The sequence below is a fragment of the Centruroides vittatus genome, unplaced genomic scaffold (genome assembly GCF_030686945.1).
Source record: "Centruroides vittatus isolate TY-2023 unplaced genomic scaffold, ASM3068694v2 contig_341, whole genome shotgun sequence".
NCBI lineage: Eukaryota > Metazoa > Arthropoda > Arachnida > Scorpiones > Buthidae > Centruroides > Centruroides vittatus.
This window is the reverse complement of record NW_027122166.1, coordinates 1,718,604-1,738,957: the sequence shown is the minus strand read 5'-3', so window position 1 is coordinate 1,738,957 and position 20,354 is coordinate 1,718,604. Positions and strand designations below refer to the sequence as shown.

The following is a 20,354-nucleotide window of genomic DNA, read 5'->3' as shown; positions in this document are numbered from 1 at the left end:
TCATTCCAAAACTCGGGACTTTTTTAAAACGCCACGGGACGCGGAGCTGTCCCGTCAAAAGCGGGGACGTCTGGTCACCTTACTGTAGATACATTGCTTATAAGATTTGATATAACATTTAACATATCGAATAAATTAAGAACGAAAATCCAACAAAATATAAAATATTATAATAGCAATTTTATGATATTTGAAATTGTTTCGGTACTTTACGGTTAGCGGGACGCCAGTCAACATATGCACGTTCTAACTTAACCTAACCTATTCTAATAAATTACCAAAATTCTTTCTTCGTATGATTAATTTTTCGAGTTATTTTATATCTTTCTTAAATTAGTAATTTTGATAATTTATTAGAATAGGTGTTTTTTTTAACTCTTTCCGCCCTGTAGGCACTAAGAAGGCCTCTGTTAGAAGGCCCATCACCGGTCGCCTATGTGGCCTGGCCGAACCATAATGGGCCTACTAAAAGAGGCTCTTAGTGCCACAGGGCGGAAGAGTTAAAAAAAAAAAAAAAAAAAAAAAAAAGGGTTTGGCAGGTCCACTGGGTGACCGGGTGTGAGGGACGGGGCCCGACATATCCGAACGGACCACCCCTCGAAAAATTCCTGGGGATTATTAGAATAGGTTAGGTTAGGTCAGAACGTGCGTCCCGCCGCCATGATGGTGCACGTAGATAAAGATAAACCCTAAATGATACGCCAAAGTTACAAAAAAAGTCAAGTTTTGTTATTCTGTTGTAAGTAAAAAAATTCTTTGTATTTATTTAATTTATTTAAAAATTGCATAAAAATAGCATCGTCCCGCTAATCGGAAAGTACCATTATTTCTATAAATAAGTTTATGAAAAATAAACGAAATGTGTCAAAAAACGAATTCGGACTCTCAAGCAAACAAAATTTTTTAATTATTTTTTTTCCTCTAAAAGAAACGAAGTAATCTCTCTCACTAGGTGGCGTAGCGGTTACACTTTGTCAGGAGATTTTGTCGTTTGGTTTAATTTCGACAAAAATTAAAGGAAAAAGTAAGTGAATATTACACTTTTCATCTTACATTAAAAAAATTCCAGTTAATTATTATTAGGATATACGTAAAGCTATAGTTAAACGAAAGAAAATAAAATCGGAGCTTAATTTACGAGACGAAGGAGTTGCCTGAGTATATTATTATCCTCAAGGTTTAGCAGCTCGATATAAATTTCGTTTCAGTGATACATTTAGAATAGTATTCAGGTCAGATGTTGCGTCTATAAGCCAAACACCTTATAAATATTGAAATCGATTTAAATTGTGTACGGCAATCATTGTTTATAAGTAGATATTAAATTTGTCGACTATACGTGTATAATTTTAAGATGGACATTTCTTTTAGGTGACTGTACATACGTATGTAGGTAAGATGTGAACTCTGAGGGGTTTTCCACTTCCTAGAACTGTAAACCTCCTGTATGAGCAAAAATATCAAAGGAATCATACCTGTATGTGCGATCTTTCACCAGTTATTTGCCTCCAAAGGTCAGTTTTTACTGTTACCAGAACTACTCTCTATAGCTATCTTTGTGTCTGTGTGGTGGCAAGTCCCCATACCTTCGTAAACCTATATAACATTAAATATTCCACAAATGGTCGATGGGCTACTTGAAGCTGGCATAGTTGCGTAGGCTAAATGGTTAAATGCGATGGTCTCGGCGAAGTGTATGGCATGATTCCCGATCGCAAGTGGACGATTTTGGGGCTGTTTCTCACCAAGGATCGTGTATAGAGGTATGGTTTCTTTGACTTTTTTGCACCTATGGGTATGGTCTACGGCTCTGGTAAGGTTCTGATTGTCTCGTTCGAAGGTGTATATGTACCCGTATATACACAAATTACCTAAAAGTAACTTCTAGCAGTTTCCCTAATGCTGCATAGTCTATGGGTTTATTATATATAGTTTCCTGATGATAAATTGCTTATTGTCGGAGAATGTTTGCAGTTCTTGATAAATATTTCTAACATATCACTAATTAGGTTAATGATTTGTATTTATTATAATGAATGAATAATTATAATGGTACTAAAACTTGGTTATATTTTGTATATCATGGGTTATGTGGACTTTATGAAAATTATTATAATTGATGAGAAATATAGATTTTGTTTTCTGTAAATTTACACATTAGTTTATTAATTTTTATGATTGATTTTTTTAATGATTACACTAATTTTACTACTCAGACACCTTATACCTCTGAGAAATTATTAATTTAATACTGCGAACGTTTTCCACCTGTTCCACAGGTCATCTTCAAGCAATTTTTACTTTTGGAATGTTATCCCGTGCAGGATCGAATGTATATGCGCACGATATTTCAAAATTTTAAAAAAACCGTTGGAACATTCCATGTAAAATATAAAATATAAACAATAATAAAAACATTAATAAAATTAATTAAATAAACGTATTAATCTGGGATGTAAGTTGACATAATATATATCTATATTCTATACGGGATGAGGATACGTTGTAAGCTCAATTAAATGGGGTGTTTGCCAATCATGAATTTCCACGCAGTTGGCAAATTTGTTGCGTCTTTATAATTCGAACATCTACCCGTTGTCCCTGATCTGTATATTTCAAATTTTTCCATGGTTAATGCTAACGATGGTGAGCGCACTTGTTTGATAACTTTGGCTTCGTTCCAATTAATTACTGATCCCTCCGCTTGTGCCATTCTTGATAAGGTGGTAGTGCAGTGTCCTTTACTAATGTCATACATGTGTTCTTTTAGTCTTTTGTTTAAGGCTCTGTTAGTGACTCCTATGTATTCTTTATTCAGGCCCAGTTGATCATTTTCGTATGGTATTTTATAGACGCCAGAGCATTCATCCGCTTTTGTGCTATCTTTATCGTTCCTGAGGGCACTGTAGATGGTGGGTGCCTGCTTATAAACCAGCTTTGCATTCTTAGACTTGGCTATTTCCTTCATTATGGTGGACAATCCTTCTCTGTACGTGAATTTAGTTATTTCTCCGTTTGAATTCCCTTTCGGTTTCTTTTTATTAGGTGTTATGTAAGATTTTATTAGGTTTTCGACTATTGACTTTTTAAATCCTAGAGTTGCCGCAACGGTTCTGATTCTATTCAACTCTAGTATTCTGTCATAAACGTTGGAGCAATAGGCAAACGTTCTTCTAATAATGGCCCTAAATGCCGATAGCTTGTAAGTGGGCAGATCGTTTGATGTGGAGGGAATGTATAGTGGGTCATGCGTGGGTTTGATATATACTTTCGTAGATACGGAACCTTCTTTAAATGTAAGTGTGATATCCAAAAAATGTACCTCCGTTGTGCTGAGCTGTTCCAGTTTTAGTATTAGGCCATGGTTATTCGAATTCATCGCATTCAAAAATTACACTAATTTTATCAGTTTTCTATAAAGGTACCATCCATTAATTATGTATGAACTTTAAGGAGTAGAGGATTACAAAAATTAAATCATTATATATGATGAGGAGAGAGGAGGTTGAGGCTTTGTCTACATGGACTTTTTTTGTGGTATTCCTGGTATAAGAATTTGTTCTTATAAGACTGTTTACCAGTTGTTAATGAACTATCAGTTAGAAAATATTTGCAGAACTTTTTAAAGTCATTACTTCAATTTCAGAGGGACCATTAATTATTGTATGTATAATTAAGAGGGAAGGATTTATCAAAAGTACATCATTGTACACAATAAAGGGAGATGAAAGCAGCTCAAAAACTACATATGTAATTAATGGATTGCCTGAAACTAAAATTGGTATCATTTTAAAAATTCAAGTAATGTAATTCTTGTTGTTATAAATATATTTTTAACTAGCAGTACCTGCTACGTGTTGCTGTGGCTCAAAATGTATCTATTATAAATGTATAACACTTCCCCCGCAGGAGGGGATTTCGAAAAATCCCTTCTTAGTGTACATTCTCTTGACGTATCCCATTAAAACGCAATGAAAAACACAAAAGACTGCATCTAAAATAGTATAATAGAAGCCGAGTTCTTCATGGTAAGCCTTAATCCTGTCCCTCTTCTTCGCGGGGGGAATTTTGAAAAATTCCTTCTTAGTGTACATTCTCTTGACATACCCTATTAAAACACAAAAAACTGCATCTAAAATAGTATAATAGAAGCCGAGTTCTTCACGGTAAGCCTTAATTTGGTCCCTCTCTCCCATGGGGAGAATTTTGACATCTATATTATATAAAAACGTGTGTATTCGAATGCAATGTTGTATCAAAATTTCAAAGCAATCTGTGAAGAACTTTCGGAGATTAGCTATTAGGAACAAACAAACATTAAATTTTTATTTATATAGATTTTTGTTGTAAAATAGGCAATATTGATCATTATTTAAATTTTGCATCAATTGATTGGATGATAAGTACTTACTGTAACATGTAAAGGTTAACTTTTTGAAATGAATATGTTACTTTATTTATATTTACTATGTTCTTAAATGTTACTTTGATTACTGTGTTTTGATAATAATTATACCAATTCAAACTTTGAATTGGGTATTGGAATTTGCAAAATCACATTGACTACAATATGTTATGACACAAGATTCCAAGTGACAATACAAATCAGACGGAACAGCTTAAATAAGTAGTTCATTAAACAGCTCTTTTATAGTTAAAATGTTGATTTTAGAAACACATGCAAGGGTCTACTTTAGTCATAACATTAAGTTGAGGAATAATATAAGTTGATCTGTTAGGTTACTAGTTAGACAGTGCTGACTTTAAGAATTCAGCAAATGATGTTTTTCAAATTTCTAGCAGATATTGATATCAAAGAATGACTATCTTAGTGCTTGTAAAAATATTTCAGATTTTATGCAAAAATCTATTGTATATTCATTCCATTTTCCAAATCCACTTTTTCTTTAAAATATTAGTGATTTATTCAAAAGTAACAAATTTGTAACTTTGGTTTGTTAATTTTTTTCACTTGGTTTGCAAATAAACATAATTAATACATATTATATTTTTTCTTTGAGAAAAAAATTTAAGTAGAAATTTGAAGAATCAGATGCTGTTACATGTTACAATGAAGTATTACAGAAAATATTTGCCATTGAGCAACTCTGTATATAATAGCTTTGTCATCATAAATTTTTCTGTGATCTTATCTTTACTGCATATGCAGCTGCTTTGCACATACATTTTTTTTTACATTTTTAGTCATCTCAAACTTGGCACAAAAGGAACCAAAACGTTATTTAAAAGTTTGTTTATTTATTTATTCTAAAAAATTTTAAAACTGCTCTATAGATATGTATAAGCTTTATCAATATAAAAGCTAATTTTGGTATAGTTATTTACAAGAATTTTTAACAAAATTTTCTTTTAAAAATTTTAGTGGAATATGACATAATGATTATGCTAAATTATTATTATAATGATTGATTAAATATATTTCAGTTTATTGCCAGATTTTGTATCTGTAATGATAAAATACATTTAGTTCAGTAGAAATTTATGTTATAAAAATATATAAATTGCATTAAACAAGACTGAATAGAAAAATTTTTCTTTTTGTTGTTTATTATTAAGTTGCTTTAGATAGTACATGTAAAATAACTATTATTAACTCTTAATCAAAACAAGTTTGTGAGAAGTAAAGGGATATAATGTTTGCCAAATGTTACTAATTACTAGATATATGTAGTTTATTTCTAATAAATTATTCAGATTTTTGTTTACATTAAGCAATTTATAAGAAATATTTTTTTTTTGTATTTCAAAATGATTAGCTTATCACTGTTTTTTTATATGTTTATTTTTATATGATGATTTTTCAGATTTTTCTAAGCTGCAGATAGGTTATTTAATTCAACATGTTCCACAAAGGTGGAGATGGTCGACCTCGAGGATTTGGTTTTGAAGGTTTCTCTCTACCTGGAAAGAAACAAGATCAGCCATTAGGACAAAGTGCTTTACATTGTGTACCACCACCACCAATGCTAAACAAGCATGGTTATACAGGATTACAAGCAATAACTCAAAATGCACTGGATGCAACATATGGTCTTCCTCGTAAACGACCCAAAACTGAGGAAGAGTAAGTAAATTCATATAATTTTTAGCATTTGATTATAGTAAGTTTTCTAAAAAGATTTAGGCATTGGTATTACATGTTTTTCTTGTAATAAATTCAACTTAATTATATGATGATTTTTATATATACAGCTACTGTATATACTATACTACATACTATATATAATACTGATGAAAGCAATTTCACCACTAAATTTTCTAATGTTTACTATATATATGTTAGGCTCAAAGAGTGAAATTGCTCATTGAGCAAAAATACAAGTTGTCATTTCAAAACAACCTCAAAGTGAAATTTGCATTGTGGCATTTGTAAAAACGGCCACAGCATGTTGTGGCTAATTGAAAATGACCACAAAGCAAAATTTGTGTCATGGCTTTTGTGATATTTGACTACGACGTGTTCTGGTTAGGTTTGGTTACTTGGTTACTTTTCAACACTATGCAATCATTTGTGAAAATCTGTTGCAGTGCTCGATATGTCAACATTTTCCAATAACTAATTTGCTAAAAATAATTACTTTGTCAGGAACTTTTATTAATAAACCAGTCTATTTTATGAGAATCAAGAATGTTTCAGAATTATTTATTTTTACAAGAACTATTACCGTAACATTTTAAGTTGCATTTTATGTTTTTTAAGCGACATTTGCATTTTTTATCCATACAATATCTTTTACAGTGACACATTAGGCTATAAACCCTTGCTTACTTCCAGATGTTAATGTGGATGCTGAGCAAAGTGTGAAGTTGACGGTACGTCCTGAATGTTAATAAAGTTTCTCTCAGAAATTGTAAATTCATTACAAGCATAAAGTCGATCAAGAAGACCCTTGTTTCTGTAGAGACCTGATGGACTAATGCTCATAACAACAGCTAAAACATTTCCGAGAGCTGCACGTTCCCGATCAACATCAGGCACCCTAACTAAAGCATTTGAACCAATTTCAACCTGTCCGAGTAACCTAGCCTAACCTAACCAAAACGCGTCATTGTCAAATATCATGAAAGCAATGACATGAATTTCGCTTTTGGTGTTTTCAATTAACCACAACGCGTTGTGGCCGTTTTTACAGATGCCAAGACTCAAATTTCGCTTCATGGCTGTTTCGTTTCAAAACAGCCGTGAAGCGTTAGGTAAATATTCTAATTTTTTTGTCTAGAAGTTGTAATACATACAAATATATGATTTGTACTTAAACTGAAATTATAGTATTTAAAAAATAAATAGTTTAAATTGGTGAGCAGACAAAAGTAAAGAAAGTATTTATTTATTTTATATGTATATTTTGCTTATGCTTTACATAAATTATCTATTGCATCATATGATAAAAAAATTATTAGTTAAACTTTAAATATAACATTCAAAGAAACATAAACATGTTATTTAATTAGTATTTGATTGCTTCTGTTCTCTCTTTTGGTTGTATGTTCTTTGGAATTAAGCACAAATATTGTATGGAAAACTTTTCATACAGGAACACTTTTTCTGATGAGTGAAGATCCTTCTTACTCGTCTCGTGATCTTTACAAATGTTCCGTTAGAAGGTCCGTCGGAAAGTCACACCTCCACACTCAATGATTAGTTATATACAGTTTATTTACAAATATTTACAAAGATATACACTATGCAATAGCATTACGTACACTACAGTATCGAAGCTGTGATGCAGCACGTCGACTTAGCTGGCCTGGGAACACGAGTCACTCTTCCGGAGATGGCTTAACCTCGTGGCCGTCCGTCTCTACAACAACCTTTCTCCAGAGGACTTTCCAAGAGGAGAACACTCTCTCTATCCGCCTCAAAGGTCTGCCTGTTGTTAGAGACCGCCACGTACCAGGTCCCTCGCCCTTTCTCCTCGCTTTTTTTGCCACCCTTCCAATTTAAGGGATTCTGGCACTGCTTCCTGCGACCAATCAGTGCCTCCCCTTTCTTAGAGCCCTCCAAGACGTCCGCCCTATCTCCCGCCGACGTAGCTCACATTTGTGTCCGTGCTTTATTTATTTTTGTTTTCCCAAGCTGGCCGGCACGTGGCCAACACATTGACCCTTAAGTGGGGACGCATAAACATAAGTTATTTAATTCAGTATTTGATTGCTTCTGTTCTCTCTTTTGGTTGTATGTTCTTTAGAATTAAGCACAAATATTGTATGGAGAACTTATCATACAGGAACACTTTTTCTGATGGAAAAAGTAGATTTTATTTTCTATTTTTTTATAAAAGGAAATGCATTTTGGCTATATGCCCCTCTTCAATCCTTATTATATATAATGATAAAACTATATAAGAAATTATAGAACATATTTAATAGTTATTTATAATTCACATATGTGTACAACTCATAAAAAATTTACCTGTAATATAACTAATGGTAACAACTGGAATAACTAAGTGTTAAAAATGTAGGGTAAAACTAAAATAAATTAAAAAATAAACTTTGCTAAAAATATAGAAAAAAATTGACAAATAAAAGGTGTAAAAACAAAAACTTTAAAACCAATAAAAATTGACTAAAAAATAAAGTAAAAAATACTTCACTGTATTATTATCAGGAAGTCTGATTGTTATACAGTAAAGTAAATTAAAATGGGAGAGAGGGGAAAGGAAGAACATCTTAAAATAAACTCTTCTTATTTTTATAGTAATGGTTACCAGATTTCACCGATAAGACCAGTGATAAGATCAGTAAATTTATTCTGTTGTTTTCATTTATTTTAATCATTTCTAGAGTGTTCTAAAAGTTTTGTTTTTATAAAATTTTTCCTTTTTTAAGAATTATTAAGTTACTTAATGTTCTCATTGGAAAGTCATTGATCAGGGCCAGATTTGTATGTACCGTACAGTACATGCATGATTTTCTCCTTAAATGCTATCTATGCAGTGAATCTTTTTTTGCACATTTACAATTCCTATGAGAAATATCATTCCTCCATCAAGTTACAAATGAGCATGCAAAATTCAAATGTTTCACATTTGTGTAACTTGCATTATTTTAACTCAATCATTCTCAAATACACTGTAAACAATTGTATATATTGAAATAAATTTAATAATAATTGATTAGATAGAATAGAAAGTTATGAAGTTTTATTGAACACACAATTTTATTTGTAATTAACTCAATTGCATATTTTTTACAAGAAATGTTATTTTAATACAAGTTTTGTGAAATAATTTTTGAATCTCTTGTGTCAACTATTGTTGCATGTTTCTCCCTTTCTCTAAAAATTATGTTATAATAGGCATTAGTAAGATTTGTTTGCAGACAGAAATAAAGTATGTATGCATTTCAGCCTACAAATTTTAGTGTGTATAACTGAAGCTTGCATAATTTGTGATTTTAAATGCATATAAATTACTCCTTAGTTAGTAAACAGTCAATTTGTTCAATAATCACTTTTTGTAGTTATAAACTAATGATCTAAACTGAAACTCATTATTTAATAATTATGACGTATTATTTAATAATTTAGAATTGCCTTGATAGTAACATATTATTACTACGAAAGTACATGCACTTTATCAAAGTTAACTGCACATGGATAATTTGTTCACTTTGCTGTTTCTCACTATATGGAATTTTTATTCAAAATATAAATTTTTAGCTTCATTTAATGGTTATATAGTTGACAATCAGATGTGTTTAAATTTCATCATAAATCAAACATTGTTTGCACTATATATTATTAAACCTCAAAGAAGACTTTCCTAAATTATAATATGTTTCTTACATATCATAATAGTAATTTTCTACACTTCCCCCGTGGGGAGAATTTCAAAAAATCCCTTCTTAGTGTACATTCTCTTGACGTACCCTATTAAAACGCAATCAAAAACGCATCTAAAATAGTATAATAAAAGCCGAGTTCTTCACAGTAAGTCTTAATCCCGTCATTTTTCCCGCTGGGGAATATCGAAAAATCTCTTTTTAGTGTATATTCTGTTGACGTAACCTATTAAAACGCAATTAAAAACGCAAAAAACTGCATGTAAAATAGTATAACAGAAGCCGAGTTCTTCACGGTAAGCCTTAATCCCGTCCATCTCCCCCCACTGGGGGGGATTTCGACATGTATATTATATAAAAACACGTGCGTATTCGAATGCAACGTTGTGTCAAAATTTCAAAGGAATCGGTAGGAACAAACGAACGTTATATTTTATTTATATAGATAGATAGAAAATGATCTGCTTCAGTCCATTCTCACAGAAAAGCAGAATGCCTCACAGAAAAGCAAACTTAGGTCGTCGGAAGTTAGCGCCATCTGTTGGACATAAAAGCCTTAATCCATATATAAATATATTTTTGAAAGGGAGAAATGGTGTAGGGGTATGAAAAATAGATAGTAGCCGATTCTCAGACCTACTGAATATGCATATAAAATTTTGGTAAAAATCGGTAAAGCCGTTTCGGAGGAGTACGGTAACTAACATTGTGACACGAGAATTGTTTGCACTATATATTATTAAACCTCAAAGAAGACTTTCCTAAATTATAATATGTTTCTTACATATCATAATAGTAATTTTCTTTTAGTAATAGTAATTTTCTGGCACTAATTTTTATTGTCAGTCATAAAATAATTAGTATTAAATGGAATTTAATTTAATACAGTTTTACAAAATAAATTTCATATTTAACTTTTGACTCTTATAATTGTGAAATATAATGATCTAGAGATATTTTCAGAGTATAAGATATTTGAAAAGATTTTCCTAAGATTATCTTATTTATCATATTTTAAATATGTGCATTTACAACTACTGTATTTACTCAAATATAAGACGACCTCGCATATTGGACAAGGTGTGACTTTAAAGATCAAAATAAAGAAAATTAGATTTATTAATACAATTCTAATTTTATTTCGTTTAATCTCTAATAAAATATCAAATGCACATAAATGCACACATTGTCCCGCAAAAATTATTAGCATTTTAAACTTTAAGGAAAAATCTTCTAAAATCAACAACATAATTTATTCACGTAAAGCTGGACAATCGGGAACCTTTTTTTGCAAATTGTTAACAGTCGAATCCACTCTCTGTCAGTTACACTTAAGAGTGTATCCAAACTCTTATTTCCAAATAATCATCTGTTTTCACATGGGAATGGATTAAAACTTATATCGTGTTCCTGTGTGATTTTGGAATTTAAATCTGGAATTCAATTCAAAAGCTTTGCTTTTCCTATTGCTATTTATCTTTACTCCTGACAATACACAAGAACAATTTAAATGACCCAGATAAAATACTTATGTTTTAAATACAAGAGGATAAGCATTTGGTAAAAAATGCAAATACACGGTTCACAAAAATTATTTGCAAAAATGCAAAGAATCTTTCGTTTCCGCATATAGGATGACTTAGGAATTTAAAGCTGTGATAAATGAATAAAAACCTTGTCTTTATATGTGAGTAAATACAGTATATTGTTTTGTTTATCAATCAATGCTGCCTTTAATATGTTTCAGAAAATCAAAGGTAATGGAGAACAAATGAAGAGAATGTGTGATAATTATCACACATTCTCTTCATTTGTTCTTTTCTCTGTTAAGATATTGATAAAGTAAAAGAGAACTACATTCTGAGTGGACTATGTCATTTGTCTTTCCATTTAAAGTTCAGTAGAATTAGAATTAAATGCTAGTGAAAATATAACTTTAAAGAAGTTATTTAACTTTTTGGAAATTGCAAAAACTATCACAATAGACTGAAGTTTTAACTCTTGGAATATAGAATATTTGCAAAATGTTTTGGTAAACTTACAATTAAAAAGTAAAGACTAAAATGTAGAATTGTTACAAAAACCTAAATTACTTATTTATTTTGATTTGCATTTCAAGTATAAATTTAAAAAAATATATATAGTTTTAAGCTTGTTTTACTGTGTTTTGATACTGATTTTTTTAAGTATCTCATGAATTTGTTTTTTATAATACGATATAAAAATGATCATAATACAGTATTTTTTATCATTCCAGTAGAAGAAAACTTTATTTGAAAAAATTGTTACCATAAAATTTAACAATAAAAATAACTAAATGTGACATAGAATAGACAAGGCATACATCATAAATATTAACTCAAAATATGACAATTTCTGATATGAAATAAATAAGTAGTATATTTTGGTTTGGAATTTTTGGATGCAGTTAGGTTGGCATTGATGAAGTTAGAGCATGTTAGTTATGACAATCATTTGACTATAGTGGCACTTAAGACTGCCATTATTAGTGGCTTTCTGTCTAGTTAGATTAATGTTGATTAATGTTTTTTTATCTTTTGTATGATACGGAATTTTAGTCTATTATTTAAAAGAAGACAATTTTTTATTGGTAAAAGAAAAAATGGAAATAGCAAATTGTTTATTCTTGGATATTATTGATAAACATACAGTATATCTATAGATATATTAATAGCTAACTTAACTTTCTGTTGTTACTAACATCACGTTAAGTGGAAAAGTGGAAAAAATTATTTTAAAAGTATTAAAATCTAGTAATGGATAGTATGATTTGTTATAATCATTGTCAAAAATTTCCCTTCTTGTCAGAATAGGTTTCACAAAAAAAATTTTTTTGAAAGATAAAAACTCAGTTTAATATTAAAGAACAATAGACATCAAAAATTAGCACCACACAAAATCTAAAAAATATTTATATTAGTTACACAATATAGACATTATTGTAATCAATGATTTATTTCATAATTATGAGATAAATATCTCAAATAGTCCGTGAAAATTCAATTCACATAATCTTGGACGAAGTTCTTAATCTGTTGAATGTCATGATAGCTTTTAAGTTATTTGAAGCTGATTTCTTTCTAATAGTTTGTTCATAATACATATTTCTACCTTCTTGCACTTTTCTCAAGCTGTAATTTTCACAAGGTTGTGCCAAAATTAAGCTAAATATGTCTAAGCTTATATGTAAGCACAGATATTTGTACAAGCTTGATGGTCAATAATGCATTCATTGTTGAAACTGTTTAGATCGCATATATGGTTTAATATTTTTTATTTTAATTATTTAAAATGTAAATTGAAAAATTAATCTATAGTGTTTAATGATTCTACATTTTATAAAATGAAATAAAAACTAAATAATTAAAAAGTCTGAATTTTATTATGGTAAATGGAAGATTATTTTTTAAGTAACTGAATCGAAAGTTATAATTCTCTACTAAGCTATATTTAGGCTAATAGAAATGAATGATTAGAAAAATGTGTGTCATAATTCAGTTAAATCTATTTATGAAGCAAGTAATTTTATTAATAATTGTAATAATTAGCTAATTCAGATGAATTAATAATTTAGCAAGTCTACAAAAAGTCTACTTGAAATGAAGGGAAAACCAGCAGCTTTCACAAATTTTTAAGATATGTTATCAATTGTTATCTAAACATTCTGAGAATTATCTTCTTGCTGGTTTATATGAATTTATAAATATTTGTATAAACTGGACTCTACCATATCAGTTGATGACAAATATTTTCCATGGATCTTTCATTCATACTTGGTTCTCATAATTTACTCATCTGTCACGATTCACTTAGATATATGAAAACATGCATATGTACAGTACCTATGAATAATATTTATTTAGATTAAATGAACATAGTAGAGAATCCTTAAATTTGGAACTTTTATATATTTAAAATGAGGATGTTTCTATTTCTATTGTGTATATATCCATTATTTTATGTATATTTTTAAATTAAAGAATAAATAAATATATTTTACAATGTATTGAAAGTTAAAATTAATTTCTATGTTAGAGAAAGCAAAGTTTGTCTACCTTCTGTAAATGGCATTCATAAAGAAATAGTAATTTAAAATTGATAATTGAATAATTTTATTGATATAAGAAATTAACACATGATAAATAAATAAATTATGCTCTTTTTGGTACTGTTAAATTATTGTTTTAAAGACTATTACTTAGAATATTGGTAGAATAATAACTTTGTTATTCTATTAAAAAGGAAACTTATTTTAATAAGTTTTTCAATATTCCTTTTTTGAAGGCAGCATTATCATTCCTGAGAGAAAGATATTTTATAATTATTTGTGACAAAAGATGACAGTTGTAGGAAGTTTAAAATATATTAAATTTCATATCAAATTCTTAAGTTTAGATCAGTGGTTCCCAACCTTTTCTAGGATGCGGAACACTTTTGTGAGCAATTTTCTTTAGCGGAACACTTACTTAAGTTAATATGAAATACATAAGCTTGTCATCAGTTATTTTATTAGAATTGAGCAGTTATAATTCAAAATCTCTACTCATATTATTAACGCCAATTCTAAGACAGGAAAAAATATATCTAAATAACTTTAATGGAAAACTTGTGCCTGATGCTTTTTACATATTTCATTCAGTTTTTATCATTGCCTTTATCTTATTCGAAACAGTAGTACACTCCATAAGTACGAGTCGTACATATATATTTAAGTTTATGAAAATTTTATGATTTTAATTTTTTGATATTCGGCAGCTCGAATATGATTGTACACTTTCCGATTTGCGACTAAATCTGCGGAACACTTGGGAAATGCTTACGGAACACCAGCATTCCGCGGAACACCGGTTGGGAACCACTGGTTTAGATGGTGATTATTTATTTTGTAACCCTTAGATATATATACATTGTTTCAATAATAAAAAGTTTGCTAATATAGCTTTCCACGTGTCCTTGTGAGCTTTAAAACAACACAATTATCTACTGATAAGGTACATCAAAAATTTTTTTCTTAATATTCTGTCTTATGTCAAGTAAAGTTTGTCAAATATAATTCAATAAAAAGTTTCTTATGTAAAAGGAGAAATAAGGTGTCATTAAATTTCATTGGAACAAAATGCATGTATTATATTGTTATTAGATTCATATATTAACACAATGTTAGATTAATACAAGTTTCTGCATAAGTTGCTCTTCATACTTTATTTTTACACATTTGTATGTGAATTATCTCTATTTGGACTGCAAATTGAAAAAATTGTAGACCTATAAATTCACATACTGTCTGTTCTTAATCTCAAGAACAGAGTTAGTTAGATGAAATCTGAGACCAGATATGGAAAGCCAATAGGTGGGAGGCCCCAATTAACTGTATATGAACTTACATTGCAAACTTGTAGTCACATTATTTCAATTCAAAAAATTTTCCCCTGTAAGGAGTTTGATAGATAATGACATATTCTATTGCTAACAGGAAAAGTATGATGTACAGGGACTTGGTAACAGGAGCAAGACACTACTAATTTGAGGTGACAAACATATATTTTAAATTAAATTAATTTAAAAAATATGATTAAAAACTGCAGCCCAGCATTGTGATGATGTTACAATAAATAATTGCTCATTTGTATTTACATTTAATTCCTAAATTTTATATGTTAATTTCATTAAACTTTTAAATTTCATAAATGCACAGAGTTCAGTTTTAATATATAGTCAAACCTTGTACATGTTTCTTAGTTATATGTTTTTCACAATTTTACATTAAATATTTTCTGCATGGTACTTTCTTTATTGTAAAATACTTCAGTTATATGTTTTTCATTTATATGATTTTACACTTATGTGTCATATTTTTCAGTATCTTACAGCAATTTTTTCACTTATGCATTATTTACTTCAAAATGAAAAAATTTTAAATGACTGTTAAAAAAAAAGTGAAAAAGAAAAAAATCCATTTCTGAAAAATTTTCCTATTTAGCAAATTGCTCCTCCAGTCTAACACATTGAAAAATTTCACTTTCCAGGTTCTGTAGTGTGAACCAATTTTGTTAAGCAAATTAAAATTGCTTCCCAGTTTCTTTATTGTTTTCACTATTCACTGTGTTAACTAATCTTTAGAATCACTTCACTCTTTCTTGTGATTAGAGTTTGAAAAAAGAAAACAAATTTGATCAATTTTTTAAAAGCGTATGATTTAATTTTATTCTGTTTTACATTTCCTCTTACATGTTATTCAAATGCATTATAATGCAGTAAATTGAAACTGTTTATTTATTTAAGAATTACATATATAAATTCAGTCGTACAATGCTAATTTGTGCTGCACCATACTTTTGTTTGACTATATTCACTCTGAAAGAAATTCAAAAATGGTTTTATTTGAACATTTTTCTCACTTACATGATAATTTTCTCAACTGTCTTAAAAAATGTATAAACAATCTTCAATTGCATAAACAAAATTATTTTAAATTTAAATTTATTTCATTTGATTTAACTTATAATAATTTATTCAGTTTTACAGATTTTTAAAAATTTCTTGTTTGATTTTATAGAGGTGGTATTCAATGCTAATTTGTGCTTGCTGAGAATGGCTTTGACTATAGGGATAAAAAATGTTTCAGTTCAATAAATACATTTGATTTCCAATAAACTTAGCAGCAACTTGCATCCTTGTTGATAAATATGATATCAAGCTTTATAAACTTTTATGATTTCTTAAGCATTAGGCACGTGATATGAAATTGGGGAGGAACAATGTTGGCTGTTTGATTCATTTGAAACTATTATCAATAATATTTAATTTTTTTTTTTTTGCATTTTATATCTATGATGATCAAATGCTGAAATGCTGAATTTTGAAAATATTTATTTTGCTTAAAAATACTTCCATTCTTTCTTCTGAACAGTATTAAAGATTTTGTTTTACTAGTAACATCAAAAAGTTTCCAGAAATATTTTTATTTCTGAAATTAGTTACATATGAAGATATTTAAACATGTCTTTCAAAGTATTACAAGTATCCTTGAACAACAACGACACTTTTGCTAGTGATTACACATCATTTCAAAGCACAGCTCTGGAAATTATCTTACTCTTGGCTCAGAATGGCCATCACTGCTTGAATATTTCCACTATTCATAGTAGTTCTCTTATACTACTTGTACACTTCAGTTTTTTTTTTCCTTTTCTTTTACTGCTAACTGTATGCCTTGTTGAACATGTTTAACAATAACTCCCAAAGAGTGCTGCTATATGCTGTGATTTTATTTTTACTTATTCAGTTGGTGTGCTACATTATCCTGAGAATTTCTGGGAACTTTTTGATGCTAGTGGTATTTTTTCCGTGTAATTTTAATGAGAATGGAGCTTTTTAAACTTGGTAATAAAATTAATATTTAATTTTAAAAATATCAGTACATTTAATGTAAAATATAGTTCCTGTGATCCACATGAGCTTGATAATGAATATATACATTGGAATCCATTATTTCAAAAAGAATTTTTTAAATATTTTAAATTAACAGAGTTAATTTGATTGCTTGGTTATCTATATGCACTTCCTATATGAAATCTTTTATTCTGCATAAGATCAATTAGGGTCAGTGACTATAATTAGTAGGTTTGATATGGTGCATTGTACAGATTTGGATATTATACAATTGATAGTATTCTTTGTAAATAATACACATTCACTTATAATTTGATTAATTGCAGACTTAATTTGACTATTGAATAACTTAGAAGAATTAACTTGTTGAAGAAATAATGATTTTATAACATTCATGTTTGTAAGTTCGCCGACCTTTAGGGGGGGGAAATACTGGTAATTGCTAACGGGTTAAGGATAATTATAATAAACTCATATTTAAAAAAAATATATATTATAGGTATTTTGAACAAGATGATGAAGATGAAGGAAATCCCGGTAATTTAGAATATATTCCAGCTCCTGGAAGTCCTTCTCTTGAAACTGCTCAGAAACAACCAGCTCGTGAGTCTGATAGTGAAGAAGATCCCTTGGATGCATTTATGGCAGGATTAGAGGTAAATTTACGTACATTTATTCATAACTATTTAGTATTTAGTTAATATATTTAATGCTATTTTCAGTATCTTAGAATTAAACATTTTTCCCTAATCAGAAATGCATAATTTTTATTAGAAAGAAATAGAAACTGATAAAAACAAGAAAAGTAAAGATACGAAGTAAGTAAATGTATTTTATTATATTTTGTAAACTTGCTAATTAGAAATAAATGAAATAAAAATGTTTTAATCTATCATAGTAATAAATTAATACAGTAGAACGTCAATTATCCGAATGTTGATCAACCAAAACGTCAATTAACTGAATGTTGATCAACCGAAACGTCAATTAACCGAAAGCTTTCCACTCGGATTGTGTTGGGGCACGTGTCATGCTGAATCGAATGTTTTTGATACTAGATTAACTTCTAAAGTATAATTTTTTGTTTTTATATTTTTCAATATATTTATTTTGTTTGTACAAAATAAAGAAATAACGTTCAATGATACAATAGCCACAATTATTATTATAAAAATTTTTGTTGAGCTTAACATTGATGAAAATTCAACACAAAGCGACATGCAATGGAGAAAAATTTTAATGTGGGATATATTAATATACTATTATTGGGATATACTATTACACTATATTAGTACAGTAGAGCATCGATTATCCGACCCCCGATTAACCGACCGCGTTCTAGTCGGCAAATTCAAATGTCCACTAGTGATGTGGCACTATAATATTTGGCTATGTCTTGGCTACTTTAATATTATTTTTGTTAAATTTTTTCATGTTTTAGCTGGCAGCACTGGCTCGACCATGAAAGGGAGGCTAGTATTTAAACCAGGCCTAATACACTATACTAATAATGTATTTTTTCATACTTTTCAGTTATCTGACTTTTCAGTTATTCGACCAACCCCAGTCCCCAATTAAGCTGGATAATCGATGCTCTACTGTAATGTATTTTTTTGTACATAATCGATTATCCGAAAAATTGATTTTCTGAACAACCCTAGTCCCCAATTGATTTGGATAATCAACATTCTACTGTAATTTATTTTTAAGAATTATCATACACATCAATTAATTAAAAATGATTAATTATCATATACTGTATTAGCCAGAATTTAAGTCAATTTTGAATGTACAATTGGTTGACTCCCAGTTTTGGAATCGTTATTTTTTGAAATAAGTTAAGACCTGAAAGTCCTGAATATAAGTTGATCTTTTATTATTTATTTTATTTGCATACAAAAACTAACAATTTGCATAAAAAATAATTGAAACACAATACTTCATTTCTTTCATCTTCATCAGAACTGTCATTGTCATCATGATCTTCTGTCTCTTTGAAGTTCAGCCTCTGTTCTGTCCAAGTTATTGGTAACACAGCATTTCTTAAAATTCTTTATAATTGTGTCTTCACCAACAATCTTTCATAATTCTACTGTTGTTCTAACTATTACAAAAATTAATTGTGTTCAATTACATTTCTTTTTTTAGTTAGAAATAAAAATTTTTTTGAATTCAAACTTCAAAAAATTGGAATAGAAATCAATAAATGTAAATGAATTTTTGATTGTTTTCTTAGTAATTTTTACAAACTGCATTTAAATCTTACTTAGTCTATCAGAAAATTGTACTTAGACAGTTTGTTTTACAGAAAGAAATATATGTATTGAACATCTATAAGTGAGAAATTATAACTTATTGGTTCTTTTTTTGACATCAGTAAAAATGAAATTTATAAAAGTTACCGAGCAAAATTGAAATGTCAGGTAGTAGACTGCCCAGCATATACATCATGCCAGGGAAGTAGGTTTTCACATATACAGTAGAGCAGTGTTTCTCAAACTTTTTGGACCACGACCCCCTTCTGCACTTAAAAATTTCAAAGGACCCCCAAAGAATAAGTGTGTCAAAAAACATCCCGGAGGGAGGGGGTTAGGCTCGTATTTAAATATTTATATTATTTTTATTATTTATATGTGCAATTTATTTAAGTAAAAATTATTTTATATATTTTTTATTTCTATTACAGTATTTCTAAACATGAATCCATAGTAAATTTATAAAATATTTGAAAAAATTGATCTGGCATCAATTTTTCAGCGACCCCCCCCAAATATTTTTCACGGCCCCCTTGGGGGTCGCGACCCCCACTTTGAGAATCACTGCAGTAGAGCATCGATTATCTGACTTAATTGGGGACTGGGGTTGGTCGGATAACCGAAAAGCATGAAAAAATACATTATTAGTATAGTGCATTAGGCCTGGTTTAAATACTAGCCTTCCTTTCATGGTCGAGCCAGTGCTGCCAGCTAAAACATGCAGAAATTTAACAAAAATAATATTAAAGTAGCCAAGACATAACCAAATGTTGTAGCTCCACATCACTAGCGGACATTTGAATTTGCCGACTAGAACCAAGGTTAACCAAGAAGTCGGTTAATCGGGGGTCGGATAATCGATGCTCTACTGTATTCTGA

The 20,354-nt window shown here is 29.4% G+C and overlaps 2 protein-coding genes across 3 annotated transcripts in view; one reads left to right on the top strand and one right to left on the bottom strand.

Annotated features, from left to right (window-relative positions):
* The first annotated feature begins 960 nt into the window (after nt 1-960).
* The window catches only part of LOC136974093 (ATP-dependent RNA helicase DDX42), a 45,107-nt gene continuing 25,713 nt past the window's right edge, over nt 961-20,354 (top strand). For both annotated transcript variants that reach the window (XR_010880593.1, XM_067268889.1), the window contains exons 1-4: nt 961-1,024; nt 5,826-6,085; nt 17,720-17,876; nt 17,995-18,038. Coding sequence is in view for 1 of the 2 variants with exons in the window: in XM_067268889.1 (XP_067124990.1) it covers nt 5,862-6,085; nt 17,720-17,876; nt 17,995-18,038 (425 nt within the window). In the remaining variant the exon portion in view is untranslated. The remainder of the gene's footprint in view (nt 1,025-5,825; nt 6,086-17,719; nt 17,877-17,994; nt 18,039-20,354) is intronic.
* On the bottom strand, nt 2,516-3,379 carry LOC136974110 (uncharacterized). Its single transcript, XM_067268921.1, has one exon. It carries the CDS (start codon nt 3,377-3,379, stop codon nt 2,516-2,518), a length of 864 nt encoding a protein of 287 aa, XP_067125022.1.